The sequence below is a fragment of the Schistocerca serialis genome, chromosome 9 (assembly GCF_023864345.2).
Source record: "Schistocerca serialis cubense isolate TAMUIC-IGC-003099 chromosome 9, iqSchSeri2.2, whole genome shotgun sequence".
In the NCBI taxonomy this organism is placed as follows: Eukaryota; Metazoa; Arthropoda; class Insecta; order Orthoptera; family Acrididae; genus Schistocerca; species Schistocerca serialis.
The window spans coordinates 9222255-9243314 of NC_064646.1; the positions used below are offsets into that span (position 1 = coordinate 9222255).

The 21060-nt window shown below is 44.3% G+C and overlaps 1 protein-coding gene across 2 annotated transcripts in view; it reads right to left on the minus strand.

Moving 5' to 3' along the window:
• Nucleotides 1-21060, minus strand: part of LOC126418804 (myelin regulatory factor) — a 337499-nt gene that overhangs the window by 125921 nt on the left and 190518 nt on the right. For both annotated transcript variants that reach the window (XM_050085740.1, XM_050085741.1), the window contains exon 2: nt 17790-17874. In XM_050085740.1, the coding sequence (XP_049941697.1) occupies nt 17790-17874 (85 nt within the window). The remainder of the gene's footprint in view (nt 1-17789; nt 17875-21060) is intronic.

Genomic DNA, 21060 nt, shown 5'->3' on the forward strand with positions numbered 1-21060 from the left:
CAAAGGACCCAGTCCATTCCATGTAAACACAGTCCATACCATTATGGAGCCACCACCAAGTTCCACAATGCTTTGCTGACTACTTGGATCTGCGCCGCACACGAACCCTAACGTCTACTCTTACCAGCTGAAATCGGCACCGGCCTCGGAGGCCGAGCGGTTCTAGGCGCAGGTTCGAATCCTGCCTCGGGCATGGATGTGTGTGATATCCTTAGGTTAGTTAGGTTTAAGTAGTTCTAACTTCTAGGGGACTGATGACCTCAGAAGTTAAGTCCCATAGTGCTCAGAGCCATTTGAACCATTTTGAAATCGGCACTGATGTGACCAGGCCACACTTTTCCAGTCGTCTAGCGCCAAACCAATATGGTCACGAGCCCAGAAGAGGCGCTTCTAACGATGTCGAGGTTTCAGCAAAGGCACTCGCGTCGGTCGTCTGTTGCCAAAGCCCACCAACGCCAAATACCGCCGCAATGTCCTAACGGATACGTTCGTGACACGTCCCGCATTCGTTTCTGCGATTAGTTCACGCGGTGTTGCTTGTCTGCTAGCACTGACATCTCTACGCAGACGCCGCTGCTCTCGGTCGTTAAGCGACGGCCGTCGGCCACTGTGTTGTCCGTAGTGAGAGGTAGTGCCTGAAATTTGTGGATCTCGGAATACTGAATTCCCTTACGATCTCCGAAATGGAATGCCCTACGCGTCCAGTATCAACTAATCATTCCGCGTTCAAAGTCTATTAATTCCGTTGTGCAAACGTAGCCAAGTCGTAAACCTTTCGACGTACAAATCACAGCTCCGCCGATGCACTACCCTTTCATACCTTGTGTACGCCATACTAGCGCCATCTGTATACAGGGTGGTCCATTGATCGTCACCGGGCCAAATATCTCACGGAATAAGCGTCAAACGAAAAGCTACAAAGAACGAAACTCGTCTAGCTTGAAGGGGGAAATCAGATGGCGCTATGGTTGGCCCGCTAGATGGCGCTGCCATAGGTCAAACGGATATCCACTGCGTTTTTTAAAATAGGAACCCCCATTTTTTATTACATATTCGAGTAGTAAGTAAGGAAATATGAATGTTTTAGTTGGACCACTTTTTTCGCTTTGTGATAGACGGCGCTGTAATAGTCACAGACATACGGCTCACAATTTTAGACGAACAGTTGGTAACAGCTAGGTTTTTTAAAATTAAAATACAGAACGTAGGTACGTTTGAACATTTTATTTCGGTTGTTCCGATGTGATACATGTACGTTTGTGAACTTACCATTTCTGAGAACGCATGCTTTTACAGCGTGATTACCTGTAAATACCACATTAATGCAATAAATGCTCAAAATGATGTCCGTCAACCTCAATGCATTTGGCAATACGTGTAATGACATCCCTCTCAACAGCGAGTAGTTAGCCTTCCGTAAAGTTCGCACATGCATTGACAATGCGCTGACGCATGTTGTCAGGCGTTGTTGGTGGATCACCATAGCAAATATCCTTCAACTTTCCCCACAGAAAGAAATCCGGGGACGTCAGATCCGGTGAACGTGCGGGCCATGGTATGGTGCTTCGACGACCAATCCACCTGTCATGAAATATGCTCTTCAATACCGCTTCAACCGCACGCGAGCTGTGTGCCGGACATCCATCATGTTGGAAGAACTTCGCCATTCTGTCATGCAGTGAAACATCTTGTAGTAACATCGGTAGAACATTACGTAGGAAATCAGCATACATTGCACCATTTAGATTGCCATCGATAAAATGGGGGCCAATTATCCTTCCTCCCATAATGCTGCACCATACATTAACCCGCCAAGGTCTCTGATGTTCCACTTGTTGCGGCCATCGTGGATTTTCCGTTGCCCAATAGTCCATATTATGCCGGTTTACGTTACCACTGTTGGTGAATGACGCTTCGTCGCTAAATATAACGCGTGCAAAAATTCTGTCATCGTCCCGTAATTTCTCTTGTGCCCAGTGGCAGAACTGTACACGACGTTCAAAGCCGTCGCCATGCGATTCCTGGTGCATAGAAATATGGTACGGGTGGAATCGATGTTGATGTAGCATTCGCAACACCGACGTTTTTGAGATTCCCGATTCTCGCGCAGTTTGTCTGCTACTGATGTGCGGATTAGCCGCGACTGCAGCTAAAACACCTACTTGGGCATCATCATTTGTTGCAGGTCGTGGTTGACGTTTCACATGTGGCTGAACACTTCCTGTTTCCTTAATAACGTAACTATCCGGCGAACGGTCCGGACACTTGGATGATGTCGTCCAGGATACCGAGCGGCACACACAGAATACGCCCGTTGAGCATTTTGATTAAAATAGCCATACATCAACACGATATAGACCTTTTCCGCAATTGGTAAACGGTCCATTTTAACACGGGTAATGTATCACGAAGCAAATACCGTCCGCACTGGCGGAATGTTACGCGATACCACGCACTTATACGTTTGTGACTATTACAGCGCCATCAATCACAAAGCGAAAAAAGTGGCCCAACTAAAACATTCATATTTCTTTACGCACTACACGAATATGTAATAAAAAATGGGGGTTCCTATTTTAAAAAACGCAGTTGATATCCATTTGACCTATGGCAGCGCCATCTAGCGGGCCAACCATAGCGCCATCTGGTTTCCCCCTTCAAGCTAGACGAGTTTCGTTCTTTGTAGTTTTTCGTTTGATGCTTATTTCGTGAGATATTTGGCCCGGTCATTATCAGTGGACCACGTTGTATGTCCATATCGCTATCCCATGAGTTTTGTCACCTCAGTAGCTGCACAGTAAAGTGAAAACATTTCACATTCTTTTATTATTGTACAGTTTGGTATGGGAGCAGGACGTCCTGGCTGCAAGTCAAAGAATGTTATAACCGCATTTAGAAACGCCACTTCTCATGTCTCTGACGAACGACAATTACACGGCGAGAGAGAGAGAGAGAGAGAGACGGCTAATCATACGGAAATATAGGGGGTACTGCGGAACGGCAGGAGCGCCCCCACGGCAAGTAAACACAGAACACATTTCTCGCGGCTGTCAAAGGTTTTATTGAGCTCGGCGGTTGGGCGCATTAAATGGTCGCATGCAAAGGCGCGCTCGAGCCGAAGCGAGCGGCGCGCTGCGTTTGCGGCGCGCACCGTCGTAAATCTCGGCAGAGGTTCACCGCCGGCCCGACCCCGTCTGTTTATCCGGGGCGGGCGGCCGAGATTGCCTGTCCGCGTACGGCCGGATCATTAAATATTGAGGCGGAAAGCCAAGCCAGGCACGCGACCCGCTGTCTGGGCGCGCCGCACTCCTCAACAGGTAAACGCCGCGCCGCGCTGGGAACAAGTGACTGCTGCTGCACTGGGGAAAGAAGCGTCATCGCGGGAAATTCCTCGTGCGCTACTCTGACGCCAAGCGTAGTGACGGGAGCAATAGAATCACCCCGTTTACATGGGGCTCCCAAAACCGATTTCCCAACACTGCTTTAAAATCGTTTCTATAATCCGCTTCTGGTTACCGGTTTTCCAATCCCGCAATCGATTTTCGCTCCCGTGTAAACGCAACCGGTTTTGAAACGTACTTGGGCTGTCAGATTTCGTATTGTTTACAAAAATTTTCGAGTAATATGGACGGAGTGGTTTTTTGTACAGTGAAGGATAAGTAGACACCGATTACATCTCGTCTACACTACTGGCCATTAGAATTGCTACACCAAGAAGAAATGAAGAGGCTGGCTCTGAGCACTATGGGACTTAACATCTATGGTCATCAGTCCCCTAGAACTTAGAACTACTTAAACCTAACTAACCTAAGGACATCACACAACACCCAGTCATCACGAGGCAGAGAAAATCCCTGACTCCGCCGGGAATCGAACCCGGGAACCCGGGCGTGGGAAGCGAGAACGCTACCGCACGACCACGAGCTGCGGACAAGAAATGAAGATGATAAACGGGTATTCATTGGACAAATATATTATACTAGAACTGACATGTGATTACATTTTCACGCAATTTGGGTGCATAGATCCTGAGAAATCAGTACCCAGAACAACCACCTCTGGCCGTAGTAACGACCTCGATACGCCTGGCCATTGAGTTAAACAGACTTTGGATGGCGTGTACAGGTGCAGCTGCCCATGCAGCTTCAACACGATACCACAGTTCATCAAGAGTAGTGACTGGCGTATTGTGACGAGCCAGTTGCTCGGCCACCATTGACCAGAGGTTTTCAAGTGGTGAGAGATCTGGAGAATGTGATGGCCAGGGCAGCAGTCGAACATTATCTGTATCCAGAAAGGCCTGTACAGGACCTGCAACATGCGGTCGTGCATGATCCTGCTGAAATGTAGGGTTTCGCAGGGATCGAATGAAGGGTAGAGCCACGGGTCGTAACACATCTGAAATGTAACGTCCACTCTTCAAAGTGCCGTCAATGCGAACAAAAGGTGACCGAGACGCGTAACCAATGGCACCCCATACCATCACGTCGGGTGATACGCCAGTATGGCGATGGAGAATACACGCTTCCAATGTGCGTTCACCGCGATGTCGCCAAACACGGATGCGACCATAATGAAGCTGTAAACAGGACCTGGATTTATCCGAAAAAATGACGTTTTGCCATTCGTGCACCCAGGTTCGTGGTTGAGTACACCATCGCAGGCGCTCCTGTCTGTGATGCAGCGTCAAGAGTAACCGCAGCCATGGTCTCCGAGCTGATAGTCCATGCAGCTGCAAACGTCGTCGAAATGTGCGTGCAGATGCTTGAAAACGTCCCCATCTGTTGACTCAGGGATCGAGACGTGGCTGCACGATCCGTTACAGCCATGCGGATAAGATGCCTGTCATCTCGACTGCTAGTGATACGAGGCCGTTGGGATCCAGCACGGCGTTCCGTGTTACCCTGCTGAACCCACCGATTCCATATTCTGCTAACAGTCATTGGATCTCGACCAACGCGAGCAGCATCGTCGCGATATGATAAACCGCAATCGTGATAGGCTACAATCCGACCTTTATCGAAGTTGGAAACGTGATGTTACGCATTTCTCCTCCTTACACGAGGCATCACAACACCGATTCACCAGGCACCGCCGGTCAACTGCTGTTTGTGTATGAGAAATCGGTTGGAAACTTTCCTCATGTCAGCCCGCATCTCGTGGTCGTGCGGTAGCGTTCTCGCTTCCCACGCCCGGGTTCCCGGGTTCGATTCCCGGCGGGGTCAGGGATTTTCTCTGCCTCGTGATGGCTGGGTGTTGTGTGCTGTCCTTAAGTCAGTTAGGTTTAAGTAGTTCTAAGTTCTAGGGGACTTATGACCACAGCAGTTGAGTCCCATAGTGCTCAGAGCCATTTTCCTCATGTCAGCACGTTGTAGGCGTCACCACCGGCGCCAACCTTGTGTGCATGCTCTGATAAGCTAATCATTTGCATATCACAGCATCTTGTTCCTGTCGGTTAAATTTCGCGTCTGTAGCACGTCATCTTCGTGGTTTAGCAATTTTAATGACCAGTAATGTAAGTTATGATGACTAAACGGTAAACTATAACAGTCGTTGTCCAGGCGCCATGTTAAGCTGGGCTAGCGAATCCGCTTCAGACTTTTAACAAAAAAAATGGTTCAAATGGCTCTGAGCACTATGGGACTTAACAGCTGAGGTCATCAGTCCCCTAGAACTTAGAACTACTTAAACCTAACTAATCTAAGGACATCACACACATCCATGCCCGAGGCAGGATTCGAACCTGCGACCGTTGCGGTCGCGCGGTTCCAGACTGTAGCGCCTAGAACCGCTCGGCCACTCCGACCGGCAGTGAGATAGGGCTTCAATAAATTTGTTTCAATGTAAATTTATAATGTAGCTCCAGTTATTAACCTTATACAACGAACCAAAAATCCATATTTAAGACGGAAGTGCAAAAAAATTCGTATTTAAATAAATAAACACACGAATTTCATTTTTATGTTGTTGTTGTTGTTGTGGTCTTCAGTCCTGAGACTGGTTTGATGCAGCTCTCCATGATACTCTATCCTGTGCAAGCTTTTTTATCTCCCAGTACCTACTGCAACCTACATCCTTCTGAATCTGCTTAGTGTATTCATCTCTTGGTCTCCCTCTACGATTTTTACCCTCCACGCTGCCCTCCAATACTAAATTGGTGATCCCTTGATGCCTCAGAACATGTCCTACCAACCGATCCCTTCTTCTGGTCAAGTTGTGCCACAAACTTCTCTTCTCCCCAATCCTATTCAATACTTCCTCAAAGAAAATAATCAGTTTTTGACAGTGTAATGTAATTGGGTATATAAAAACTCTACTCATCAAGCGGCGGCAGGAAAACACACATGTAAAAAAAGGCTCTACTTGTGCAAGGTATCGGATTAAGTGGCTTTCAACCCTTCTGCCGGAAGAAGAAGCCAACGGCTCCGAAAGCCTGCAGAAGTATTTTTTTATATTGTGTTCTTCTGCCATCGCGTGGTGAGTATATTTTTTATCTATCCAAGTACTTCATTTTTAGAAATATATTTTTTTTATTGACCTCTCTTTATTCACCTCTCAAAGGTTAACAACTCTAGTCACGATTGATGTCCAACCGAACACGCTGAAAAAATGGGTAAATGAAGTCCCTCAAACCCGGAGACTGATTGGAAACATTCACATAACCGCTGTAACCGTCAGACTTTTGTCATCGGTTGCCTCACTTTAAGTAAAGCCACTCAGACCTGGAGAGTGAATGAAAACATTCCTAAAGCTGACATGACTGCATGGACTAGTTTCATTTGGTTGTTTCATTCGAATGAAAAAGCCGACTGAACAAAAAACAATCGACTAGTCAATCGATTGTTGAAACACGTCGGTTGTCCCATCACTGGTTAAGCAAGAGACAAACGCAAAGTTGGCGAGCAGATGCAAATCTCCGAGTTTTTCTTTTTTTTTTCTTCACCAAGAAAAGTGCAGGGAGTTCAACGTAAAAGAGATATTTTAGGGGCAAACTTAAACATCGTATTATAAATTACAGCAGGTGTTGGAAATTTCCATACACTTCTATGCACTTGACACGTTTCACCATGTTCGTAGCTTCTCTTGTTAGCTCTAATCTGTCTATTTCGTTGATCGCATTCGTAACGTTTGTCTTCAGTCCCTGCAGCATATGTGGATTGCTCCTGTAAACAAAGTCTTTTAAGCAGCCCTTCACAAATCTGGACTACTGAGATCAGGGGATCGTGGTGGCGACAAACCTGTCGAAATGATTCTTTCAGAGAAAAAATCCTGTAGAATATAGTAGAACGAGCTGCATGGCAAGTGGCACCGCCTGATGCCACCAGAAATTACGCTCATCGTCTTGCAGTAAGGCTATGAACTGTCGGATAATGTCTTTGGTAGACGGCAGCTTTCACAGTTGTTTAAAAAAAGACAAAGGTACTATTATTCGTCGCCTTGAAACCACACGCCACACGCTAATTTTTTTGTTGGGTGTAAGGGAGACTCAATGAAAGTGTGCGGGTTGTCAGTACCCCAGGTCCGATAGTTTTGGCTCTGAGCACTATGGGACTTAACATCTGAGGTCATCAGCGCCCTAGAACTTAGAACTACTTAAACCTAACTAACCTAAGGACATCACACACATCCACGCCCGAGGCAGGATTCGAACCTGCGACCGTAACGGTCGCGCGGTTCCAGACTGAAGCGCCTAGAACCGCTCGGCCATACATAAGTTTTGGTTGTTAACATACCCACCGAGATGAAACCAAGCTTCATCTGTTTAAAACACTTGATCTAAAATGCCAATGTTGCCTCTAATGGGGGCGTTGAACCAAAGACAGTAGTGAACCCGTCTGACACAATCAGCATAAGTCAGCTCATGGAAAACCTGCATGCGGTAAAGGTAACATCTCAGTATTCTTCTCACTGCACTGTGGGCTGAACCAAGAGAAATGTTCTTCTCCTGGCTTAATCTATGCAAAGATTTAAGGGGAGATGTAACTGTTGCTTTAACGTCCCGAATGAACTGCGTCGTTAAAACTGACCTCTGTCTGGTACGTTCCTTGTCTAACACTGAACCTGTTTCACGAATTTTTTTAGCTAACCTGAGAACAACAATTTTCACTGGTGCTTTTTAAGAAACAAGACACGATTACACAACCTTGTTCAAACGCCAATTCTATGCAGTGCCTGGCGCAACTAGGTGTGTAGGCAACAAAGAGTCCTCCCACTCCAGCTGCAGTCGTACCAACAATATACACGTTATTTCACCCATCTCACACTATTTCAAAACAATATTCTTTTAGTTTAAACTACTGAAAGATGGAGCATCTTTTAAGATGACAGTTCTGCATTACAAACAAAACACTATGCAGAGTATCTTGCTATTGAACACACATGAAGAAAAGTTTTGCATGACAGCTAAATGTCGTAGAGGTGTGTTGCTACTGTGGCTTTTCTTCTGCCGATCGGAACATCATCTCTTACGTTGTTTGCTAACGTACACACGGTTACCCAGTTAGATTGGTTGATTGATTTGAGGGAGGGGACCAAACAGCGAAGTCATCCGATTAGGGAAGGATAGGCAAGGAAGCCGGCCGTGCCCTTTCAAAGCGATTGTTTGCCTGAAGCGATTTAGGAAAATTGCAGAAAACATAAATCAGGATGGCCGCACGCGGGTTTGAACCGTCGTCCTCCCAAATGAGAGTCCAGTGTGCTAACCATTGCGCCAACTCGCACGGTTTACCCAGTTATCATCACTACCTACGGACAGAACACCACACTCGAATGGATTGCAGCATTTTAATTGATAATCAAGCATCTGTAGGTAAGTATCAGAGACGTTAGTGGAACAGCGGTGAACGTTCATCATGTCATCACATTACACGCAGGCTTATCTACCAGGTAAGTTACTAGACGTGTGCACAGGAGTCAAAATAATGTGGTGCGGACATGGAATCGATCCCAACTGAATGGCACCGCCTTCGATGGATTTCGACGACGACCAACATCGGCCGAAGACGGCTGAGCGTTTCAAATAAGTGTGCCAGAACGTGCGTGGTTGCAAGGCAGGCGATCTCATCATTCGAACGTACAGATTTCTGACGACAATCTCTGAAATTCAAATCAGTTTGTTTCCTTCGGTAGAATAAGCCGACGGCCTCAGGCACGAAATATGGACTGTGAGAAATTGATAAATCTAGTTCAAGAGAGAAGGGGTTTGTGGAATACTGAGCATGAAAAATACTACACTCGGAATCTGTGGACTGAAATCGCAGCTTTATTGAAAATCGCAAGTAGGCAAAAACTTTGCCGAAAATTCTAGGCTAAATTATAGCCTCAAAGAATAATTAGCTGAAGTGAGAAGGGTGGAGTGTCTTATGCTTAAAGTTACTGCAGTGGATATTTTGGCTGGCTGTGAGCACTATGCGACTTAACTTCGGAGGTCATCAGTCGCCAGAACTAATTAAACCTAACTAACCTAAGGACATCACACACATCCATGCCCGAGGCAGGATTCGAACCTGCGACCGTAGCGGTCGCTCGGCTCCAGACTGTAGCGCCCAGAACCGCACGGCCACTCCGGCCGGCAGTGGATATTTTGGTTTGTGATATAAGTGGCTCGTTTAGCATTCTACCAATTGTCACTGCTGCTACCGGAAATTGAAGGCCTAAATTTTGACCTCAAAAAATAATTTGTACAAGGGAGAAAAGTGGCTTATCTTATGTTTAAAATTACTATAGTGGACGTTTATGATTCTAGTAAGTGGGCATACCCCCCCCCCCCCCCCGCCCCCCCCCATGAACCATGGACCTTGCCATTGGTGGGGAGGCTTGCGTGCCTCAGCGATACAGATAGCCGTACCGTAGGTGCAACCACAACGGAGGGGTATCTGTTGAGAGGCCAGACAAACGTGTGGTTCCTGAAGAGGGGCAGCAGCCTTTTCAGTAGTTGCAAGGGCAACAGTCTGGATGATTGACTGATCTGGCCTTGTAACAATGACCAAAACGGCCTTGCTGTGCTGGTACTGCGAATGGCTGAAAGCAAAGGGAAACTACAGCCGTAATTTTTCCCGAGGGCATGCAGCTTTACTGTATGATTAAATGATGATGGCGTCCTCTTGGATAAAATATTCCGGAGGTAAAATAGTCCCCCATTCGGATCTCCGGGCGGGCACTACTCAAGAGGATGTCGTTATCAGGAGAAAAAAAACTGGCGTTCTACGGATCGGAGCGTGGAATGTCAGATCCCTTAATCGGGCAGGTAGGTTAGAAAATTTAAAAAGGGAAATGGATAGGTTGAAGTTAGATATAGTGGGAATTAGTGAAGTTCTGTGGCAGGAGGAACAAGACTTCTGGTCAGGTGACTACAGGGTTATAAACACAAAATCAAATAGGGGTAATGCAGGAGTAGGTTTAATAATGAATAGGAAAATAGGAATGCGGGTAAGCTACTACAAACAGCATAGTGATCGCATTATTGTGGCCAAGATAGATACGAAGCCCACACCTACTACAGTAGTACAAGTTTATATGCCAACTAGCTCTGCAGATGACGAAGAAATTGAAGAAATGTATGATGAGATAAAAGAAATTATTCAGATTGTGAAGGGAGACGAAAATTTAATAGTCATGGGTGACTGGAATTCGAGTGTAGGAAAAGGGAGAGAAGGAAACATAGTAGGTGAATATGGATTGGGGCTAAGAAATGAAAGAGGAAGCCGCCTGGTAGAATTTAGCACAGAGCACAACATAATCATAACTAACACTTGGTTTAAGAATCATGAAAGAAGGTTGTATACATGGAAGAACCCCGGAGATACTAAAAGGTATCAGACAGATTATATAATGGTAAGACAGAGATTTAGGAACCAGGTTTTAAATTGTAAGACATTTCCAGGGGCAGATGTGGACTCTGACCACAATCTGTTGGTTATGACCTGTAGATTAAAACTGAAGAAACTGCAAAAAGGTGGGAATTTAAGGAGATGGGACCTGGATAAATTGAAAGAACCAGAGGTTGTACAGAGTTTCAGGGAGAGCATAAGGGAACAACTGACAGGAATGGGGGAAAGAAATACAGTAGAAGAAGAATGGGTAGCTTTGAGGGATGAAGTAGCGAAGGCAGCAGAGGATCAAGTAGGTAAAAAGACGAGGGCTAGTAGAAATCCTTGGGTAACAGAAGAAATATTGAATTTAATTGATGAAAGGAGAAAATATAAAGATGCAGTAAATGAAGCAGTCAAAAAGGAATACAAACGTCTCAAAAATGAGATCGACAGGAAGTGCAAAATGGCTAAGCAGGGATGGCTAGAGGACAAATGTAAGGATGTAGAGGTCTATCTCACTATTGGTAATATAGATACTGCCTACAGGAAAATTAAAGAGACCTTTGGAGATAAGAGAACGACTTGTATGAATATCAAGAGCTCAGATGGAAACCCAGTTCTAAGCAAAGAAGGGAAAGCAGAAAGGTGGAAGGAGTATATAGAGGGTCTATACAAGGGCGATGTACTTGAGGACAATATTATGGAAATGGAAGAGGATGTAGATGATGATGAAATGGGAGATATGATACTGCGTGAAGAGTTTGACAGAGCACTGAAAGACCTGAGTCGAAACAAGGCCCCCGGAGTAGACAACATTCCATTGGAACTACTGACGGCCTTGGGAGAGCCAGTCCTGACAAAACTCTACCATCTGGTGAGGAAGATGTATGAAACAGGCGAAATACCCTCAGACTTCAAGAAGAATATAATAATTCCAATCCCAAAGAAAGCAGGTGTTGACAGATGTGAAAATTACCGAACTATCAGTTTAATAAGTCACAGCTGCAAAATACTAACACGAATTCTTTACAGACGAATGGAAAGACTAGTAGAAGCCAACCTCGGGGAAGATCAGTTTGGATTCCGTAGAAACACTGGAACACGTGAGGCAATACTGACCTTACGACTTATCTTAGAAGAAAGATTAAGGAAAGGCAAACCTACGTTTCTAGCATTTGTAGACTTAGAGAAAGCTTTTGACAATGTTGACTAGAATACTCTCTTTCAAATTCTAAAGGTGGCAGGGGTAAAATACAGGGAGCGAAAGGCTATTTACAATTTGTACAGAAACCAGATGGCAGTTATAAGAGTCGAGGGACATGAAAAGGAAGCAGTGGTTGGGATGGGAGTAAGACAGGGTTGTAGCCTCTCCCCGATGTTGTTCAATCTGTATATTGAGCAAGCAGTAAAGGAAACAAGAGAAAAATTCGGAGTAGGTATTAAAATTCAGGGAGAAGAAGTAAAAACTTTGAGGTTCGCCGATGACATTGTAATTCTGTCAGAGACAGCAAAGGACTTGGAAGAGCAGTTGAATGGAATGGACAGTGTCTTGAAAGGAGGATATAAGATGCACATCAACAAAAGCAAAACAAGGATAATGGAACGTAGTCGAATTAAGTCGGGTGATGCTGAGGGAATTAGATTAGGAAATGAGGCACTTAAAGTAGTAAAGGAGTTTTGCTATTTGGGGAGCAAAATAACTGATGATGGTCGAAGTAGAGAGGATATAAAATGTAGGCTGGCAATGGCAAGGAAAGCGTTTCTGAAGAAGAGAAATTTGTTAACATCCAGTATTGATTTAAGTGTCAGGAAGTCATTTCTGAAAGTATTCGTATGGAGTGTAGCCATGTATGGAAGTGAAACATGGACGATAAATAGTTTGGACAAGAAGAGAATAGAAGCTTTCGAAATGTGGTGCTACAGAAGAATGCTGAAGATTAGATGGGTAGATCACATAACTAATGAGGAGGTATTGAATAGGATTGGGGAGAAGAGAAATTTGTGGCACAACTTGACCAGAAGAAGGGATCGGTTGGTAGGACATGCTCTGAGGCATCAAGGTATCACCAATTTAGTATTGGAGGGCAGCGTGGAGGGTAAGAATCGTAGAGGAAGACCAAGAGATGAATACACTAAGCAGATTCAGAAGGATGTAGGTTGCAGTAGGTACTGGGAGATGAAAAAGCTTGCATAGGATAGAGTAGCATGGAGAGCTGCATCAAACCAGTCTCAGGACTGAAGACCAGAACAACAACGAACAAGTGGGCATAAGCTGTCTACGAATTATTATTAATGCTCACTGGCGGTTTTATGTCCGTAATGTTATATGAGATGGCTTGCAAATGCGATATATGTGTTTTCACTTTTCAGTGCTTTTGATGGTCTGGGTAATTTATTCTAAAATTTCCGTTTGCCCTTCAAACGTCAGCTGAGTGGCAGTCATTGAAAGGTAAAATTGACTGAATTTTGCTGAACGTATTCGAAGCTGTATCCTCTGGTCCAACTGAACCGATCACTGACTGGAAATGGTGACGTTCGGGTACTTGGAGACCATTTTCAGCCATTCGTGGACTTGATGGTCTCAACAACGATGGAATTTTTGTGGATGACAGTGCGCAATGTCACCGCGTCACAGATGTTCGCGATTGGTTGAAAGAATATTCTGGACAATTCGAGCGAATGGTTTGGCCACCCAGATCGCCCGACATGGATCCCACCGAACATTTAAGGGATATAACCGGCAGGTCAGTTCGTTCACAACATCCTGCACCGGGAACACTTTCGCAATTATGGATGACTATAGAGGCAGCTTGGCGAAATATTTCTGCAGGGGACTCCCGACGACTTGTTGAGTCCACGCCAGGTCGAGCTACTGCACTGCATTGGGCAAAAGGAGGTTCGACACCATATTAGGAGGCATTCCATAACTTTTGTCACCACAGTGTATATGAGATTAGTATCTGGACAGCAATATAATTGATATTGGCCGAAGTAGAAATGATACAAAATGCAGACTGGCAATAGCACAAAAAGTGTTTCTGAAAAAAAGATGAATTTGTTAACATAAGCTATCTGGGGAGTAGCCTTGTATGCAAGTGAAACGTGGACGATAAGCAGTAGGGAAAAGAAGAGAATAAAAGCTTTTGAAATGCGGTGCTGCAGAGGAATGCTGAAGATTAGATGCATAGACTGAATAACTAATGAATCGAACAGAGGAAAATCGAAATTTATGGCGCAGCTTGATGAAAGGAACGGTTCAGTTCATAGGACATCAGCAATAGTCAATTTGATATTAGAGGAAAGTGTGTGGGGTTACAAAGTGTAGAGGGAGACCAAGCGATAAATACAGTTATCAGGTTCAAATGGATTTTGGTTGCAGTAGCATGTTCAAATGGATGTAGGTTGCAGTAGTTAGTTAGAGATGAAGAGGCTTGTACAGGACAGACTAGCTTCGAAAGATGCATTTGATCATTCTTCGGACTAAAGAGTATAACAACGAAAGGTAATTAGGATATGACGCCTGATCTGTCAAGAAATATATTAACGGGGTAGATCAGCGTAGAAATTTTTTTGACCCTACTTTTTTTTATTGGCTTAAAATATCCTTAGAGAGTCTATTTTTAGGATTCATTGGCATGACGTCTGTCATAAATGTTAAAATATGTTAAAACCGCGATTTACTGCATGGGGATCTGTCGCATCCCAACGCTCGAATGCAACGGACATAATATTGTAATCAACGGATTAGGGGTCGTGCTAGTTTCGAAAAGTGAACTAAAATACTATTCTCGACAAAATTTCTCTTCGTAACATGATTCGTTTATGGAAGACAGTCTGAAAGCACGTGCTTGTCTGGCGTCTGCTTATCTTGTCATTTCGCTTCTTTCTATCCGTAGTAAAATGCAAATGCTTGAAAATTACAAACAAAGGTATTTCTGCTGGTGGAAAAGGTGCGAAAAGTAATACCAGTCGTGCAAAAAACGCTTCGGTTAGTAAGCGGACGCCATTTAATCGATGTACTTGCGTCAAAGTGACAGCATTTCGACATCGGACAAAAAAAAGTAAAATATACAGATCTGGCAGTGCCGGTTACAGTTTTGCTCAGTTTCAATATTTAAAAAGAATTGAAACTTTAAACGCTTGGTTTTTTTCTTCAAAACAACGTTTTTCTAGTAGGCGGGAGCTATATAACTCATGAAATATACATGCAATTATACTATTTTGTAAATTGTGAGTCGGCGTTTTTTGTACTGTAGCACTTAGGATTCTTGTGATATATTTTAATTTCGATTTTTGGTGCACGTTTTTATAACGTCGTTTTTGTCGAAAAATTGACTTATATTTCAGAGAGCCACCATTTTGCTGAAAACCATTTTTTTTTAAAAATCCTACGTATTACGTTTGACATATCAGTTTAAAAGCAGTTTTAGAAATTTTGTTCTAGGTTGAAAATTATGACGTTCAGAGCTCCCACCAACCGCTATCGCATTGCACGAATGCCTTTCGTCGATGTTGAATTACGCCCTCTGGGTGCAAGTTTTTTTCTTAAAACATCCATAGTACAATCTTAAGCGTTTGTAGTAAAGGTCAAAAGTCAGTTTTGTAATTTGTTTGTTATTTTACTGAAAAAAACACGTATATCGGTTCCAAAATCGAAAGTCACCTTGATCTATTCCCTTAACTCACCTGATGGCTTCATGTACGTTATTTTGTGCCGCTCACTAGTATTCGGAAGGAGCTCGTAAATCTTTTGACCTGTACTAACATCGTCCCATCCAGATAGCTGCTCTGTGGGGAGCTAATAACGTCTTGTTTCCAACTTGCTACTGACCCTACATTCTGTGTTACAGGAACTCTGGGAATCCCGCAAACACAAAATGTTTTTGAGGTGCAGTGGCACAGAGTGTGTTGCAGAGAAGACCCCAGCCAGCAACGAGGCATGGGGTCGATAGCGGGGCATAATTTGGAGGCCAGGAAATTAGCCAGCTAAGCGGAGCGTGTCCACCTCCCTGCGCCGCCAGAGTCCTCTCGCAGCAGAAATGGCTGACCGTTAAACGTTGTTGACAATGCGTTGGAGCGGTTCGTGGACAAGCAGAAAAGGCACAAGAGTGCGTGCAACATTACACGGACCCTGTACTCCGTTCATCGCAAGAATAAATTTCATGTAAACATTACACTACGTATTCTTTCGCGTCTGCTGGAACAACATTGGATTTCGTTTCACGTGGAGCGGAAGCCAAGCTCTCTCGAGTACAGAGAAGTACGAATTAATGAGGATACGTTTTATGCTGTGCGTTACGCGTACACTGACTAAGCGATAGTACGGGGCGGGAGCCTTACCGGCGCATTTAACTTGGACAACACTGGCCAGGCAAGTGATCCAACTAACCTGCGGTGATGCAAACAGTTGCAGTAAAGACGTAAAAAGAGACGATAGCTCTGAGTGTCATTTTACTTTTAAACAGGAGGAAATAATATATGGTAAAACTCAGGCGATACGCTTCTTAGGTGACCGGACGGAAAACAAAAGATGTTCTCGATATTGCTAACATGGTATTGCAATTAAACACAAGAGTGATGAAAATTCCTGAGTAACAACGGTAAATTTTCTGCATGAGCTGAGGTTGGCGTAAGAGCGCACTGCTGGAATTTCACCATGTTGTTAAACATTGAAGCCACTGAAGATGTTACAGTCAGTCGCCTAGTACTCTCTGAACTCTTTGTGTATCGGACTCTGAGGAATACATTTCAGTACTGCTGCGTTGATTACGAGGCGGTCGGCAACAGAATCCCAGCCACTTTTATGGAGGGCTGTTCAACATTTCGCCATCATTCGGCAGTGACGTGTCACAAAGCTTCGCGCATTAGTTCCAGTACGTTTGGCAGCTTAAAAGTCGTGTTATTTCTCGCGACAAATGCATTAACTTGGCTCCAGATCAGTTCTGTTTGTTTCCATTTTTCTACGACGCTTATCACTCTGCGTCGTGTGAGATCAGATCTGTCCTAAAAAACAGAGGTATTAGGAATTAGCTAATTACACGATTTAAAGAAAGTTTACATTACAGCCTACAACAGATAATGTTGTTTTTATAAATATTATTAAACACACAGTAGGTACAGGTGATTTAAATAAAGAACATTTACATTACAGCCAACAAGGCACCATGTTTTCTTTCATAAAATATTGTTGAATACACAATGGGAACAGGATTATGCCGAAATTACACCAGAATGAGAGATGTACTTCCGCCTGTCTTGTTCACCTTCTTTTATTTCTCCTGTTGCCATGTTAAAACTACCTTCTTTTCCCAAAACAGAGCAGGGTTACACAATCCCAGTTTAGACGTCTTACCCACAAGAATCAAACTGTCCACGTACAACTTCGGAGTACGTTCCAGTTGCCGCGCTGTTTCACTTGCATACTGTGATACGTTGTAGTCTCTTCTGAGAATCCTTCACTTTTGTTTTGGCGTGCGACGACGTTTGCAAGTTACTTTTTGAAGTCTCTACTTTGTTCAAGACTTCGTCTCACTCTACAATCTTTCGCTCACACCTCGCTCTGTTATTAAATTAGCCATTCCTAGATAACTCAGTATTTGTCCTAACAGAAGATCCCTTCTTCCTGTAATAAAGTTATTTTTCTCCCCAGTCTGATGCAGCACCTCTGCATTAATTTCTCGATCTACCAATCTAATCGTCAGCATTATTGTGTAACAACACATCTGTAAAATTTATTTTCTTTACAGTTTATCGTCCTTGTTTCCCTTGTACATAGGGCTACACATCAGACGAGTACTTCCAGAAAAACTCCCTATCGTTTAAATTTGTATTTGATGTTACCATCCTCCACTTTTTCAAAAAAGCTTTTGTACTAGAGCCAATATTATGTTGTCAATAATTATGCTGCAAAAAATAGCAAACTTTGGCCGTTTGCAACGTAAGTGCAACCATGTGATGAGATGCGAGAGAGGTACTCACTTGGTATTGGTGTCGTTGACATCGTTGATGAACTCTGCCAACTGGCTGATGTACAGCGCTTCGCTGTCCGTGAAGTCGCTCTGGCCTGGAAAATAAAGAGAAACAGGTCCGAGTCAGTAGGCAGCTCTTCCACATACCACAGCTGGCGCATATTTATTGTTAAGCTGAATCATGAGGTAAGTGAGTGAAACGACTGTTTGTTTCTCCGTCGCTCCCAGCGGGCGGGGATTGGGTCGTCTGCGCCAACACGCCGTATTCAGAATGTTTCACACATATCCTTCTACAGGCTTTTAGGGGTTGTAGAAGGGACTTACTAGACGAAGTTTTGATAGGGGACTCATTTCCGGTAATGTACCTTATTTTACGGACTTTTTTCTTCGAAAAATTGCCTCAAAAATTCTGGTGCTTCTTATATCAGGTGCACCTTATACTCGAAATTAATATAAAAATGTCCAGTGTTTGATTTAAAGTTTCCGCCAATCTTAAAAATGGCCATACATTCGACGCCGCGGAAACCCGTCTCTATCTGGCAACACTGGATTCAACTGGCAGTAGCAGTGCACTGATGCGACGAACATGAGTTGTGGGGGATTCACAAGCTTGCTAACACCGTCTCCCTCCCACCTAGCCATCGCAAAACCAGAACACTGTCTAGCCTATATTGCGTAATTGCAGTCTAGGATGCCAGCGAACATTTATTGAATGTGATTTTTTGCTATCAGTAACAGTACAATATTATTGTTAGAGGCTAAAAAATGGAAAAAATAAAAAAGTATTCTTACGATGCGGGCTATAAATTGAAAGTAATGGCATCTACAGAAGAACATGGGAGCAGGGCAGCTGAGAGGCATTTCGGTTTCCACCAACAGAAAAAAAAAAATTCGTGATTGGCGGGCTCGCAAAGAAGAATTAAAAAACATGGATAGAGTAAATGTGCATAAAGGACTGAACTGGGGGAGGGGGGACGGGACTAAATAAACACTTACAGGAAGCAGACTGGTACGAGGGTCACTCCAAAAGAAATGCACACTATTTTTGCAAAAATACAGTTTTCATTCTGCATGTGTGAAAGTTTTACAGCGTGTAGATACATACTTCCCGCTTGTTTTCAAACTTAGTTCAACCTGCTCCCGTGAGTGGCGCCGTCACAGCATGTCTTCAAGGTGGCTGCTACACTTGACGTTCGTCAGAAGCAACGTGCTGTCATAGAATTCCTGTGCTATGAAAACGAGACAGTGGGAAACATCCACAAGAGGTTGAAAAAGGTATACGGAGATGCTGCTGTCGATTGCAGTACAGTTAGTCGGTGGGCAAGCATGTTACATGATGAAAGCGGGCACGGCAATATTGAGGATTGTCCTCGCAGCGGCAGGACTCGTACTGCACACACTCCAGACAATGTGCAGAGAGTTAACGAATTGGTGACTGCTGACAGACGCATCACAGTGAACGAATTGTCACATTACGTTGGGATAGGAGAAGGAAGTGTTTGCAGAATAATGAAAGTGTTGGCGTTAAAAAAAGTTTGTGCCTGGTGGGTTCCCAGGATGTTGACAGTGGCTCACAAAGAAACAAGAAAAACGGTATGCAGGGAACTTTTGGAATAGTGCGTGAATGGTGGAGATGAATTCCTTGGAAGAATTGTGATAGGTGATGAAACATGGCTCCATCATTTTTCACCAGAGACGAAGAGGCAATCAATGGAGTGGCATCATGGAAATTCACCCAAGGAAAAAAAAAAAAAATTCAAAACCGCACCTTCTGCTGGAAAAGTTATGCCTGCGGTTTTTTTCGATTTCGAAGGGCCGGCCGTTGTGGCCGAGCGGTTCTAGGCGCTTCAGTCTGGAACCGCGCGACCGCTACGGTCGCAGGTTCGAATCCTGCCCCGGGCATGGATGTGTGTGTTGTCCTTAGGTTAGGTTTAAGTAGTTCTAAGTTCTAGAGGACTGATGACCTCAGATGTTAAGTCCCATAGTGCTCAGAGCCATTTGATTCCGATGGACTCTTGTTTGTCGACATCATGCCAAGTGGAACCACCATAGATTCTCATGATTATGTGACGACGTTGAAGAAACTTCAAGCTCGACTGAGTCGTGTTCGACCACATCGGCAAAAGCAGGATGTTTTGCTGTTGCACGACAATGCAGGGCCACATGTCAGTCAAAAAACCATGGAAGCCATCACAAAACTCGGATGGACAACACTGAAACACCCGCCTTACAGTCCTGACCTGGCTCCATGTGACTATCATCTCTTTGGGAAACTGAAAGACTCTCTTCGTGGAACAATGTTTGAAGATGATGACTCCCTTGTGCCCGCTTCCAAACAGTGGCTCCAACAGGTTGGTCCAGAATTTTACCGTGCGAGTATACAGGCGGCGGTTCCAAGATGACGTAAGGCAGTTGAGAGGGATGGAAATTATGCAGAGAAATGAAAATATTGTTCCTAAAGGATGTATCTACACACTGTAAAACTTACAAACATGTAGAATAAATGATGGATTAAAAAAATAGTGTGCATATCTTTTGGAGTGACCCTCGTACTCATGATGAGACAGAGTGCAAAGCGTTCTAGGATTTGGAGGGAGTGATAGAATTGTGGAAGAGCGGAAATCCAGAAGTATTAGGTGGGGTTAAGACACGTTTGTGCCAACGGCCTTACCGCAGTGGTGACATCGGTTCTCGACATATTACCCATGTTAAGCGCTGTCGGGGTGGGCTAGCACTCTGATGGGTGACCATCCGGTCTGCCGAGCGCTGTTGGCATGTGGGGTGCACTCATTCCTTGTGAGGCAAACTGAGCATCTAATTTATTGAGAAATAACGGCTCCGGGTCTCGTAAACTAACATACGGCCGGTAGAGCGGTGTGCTGACCACATCCCCCTCTTTTTTCCGCACTCAGTGACGCCTGTGGCCTGAGGATGACACGGCGGCCGGTCGGTACTTTGGGACATCCGAGGCCTGTTCGGACGGAGTTTTAAGACACGTTTTGGGAAGAAGCAATATTCTTTTCTTATCCACTCCAGACGTATACCAGAGAGAAAGCAACCACGGAAAAAAGACCACTTTATCTGTGCAGAGAGCTGAATGTCAAATCATTTTAAAATGTGGAGATCTTTTTAAAAAATCATATGGTGCATGTATGATTTACCTTCGTAGCGAGTGACTTGTCTCGTGAGAATGAAGCAGATAGTCGTGTAACAATTGTGCCACATAGCAATTTTCAGTCTAAAGTCTTAATGTGACCATGGCTTCAGCTACGTTGCTTTCA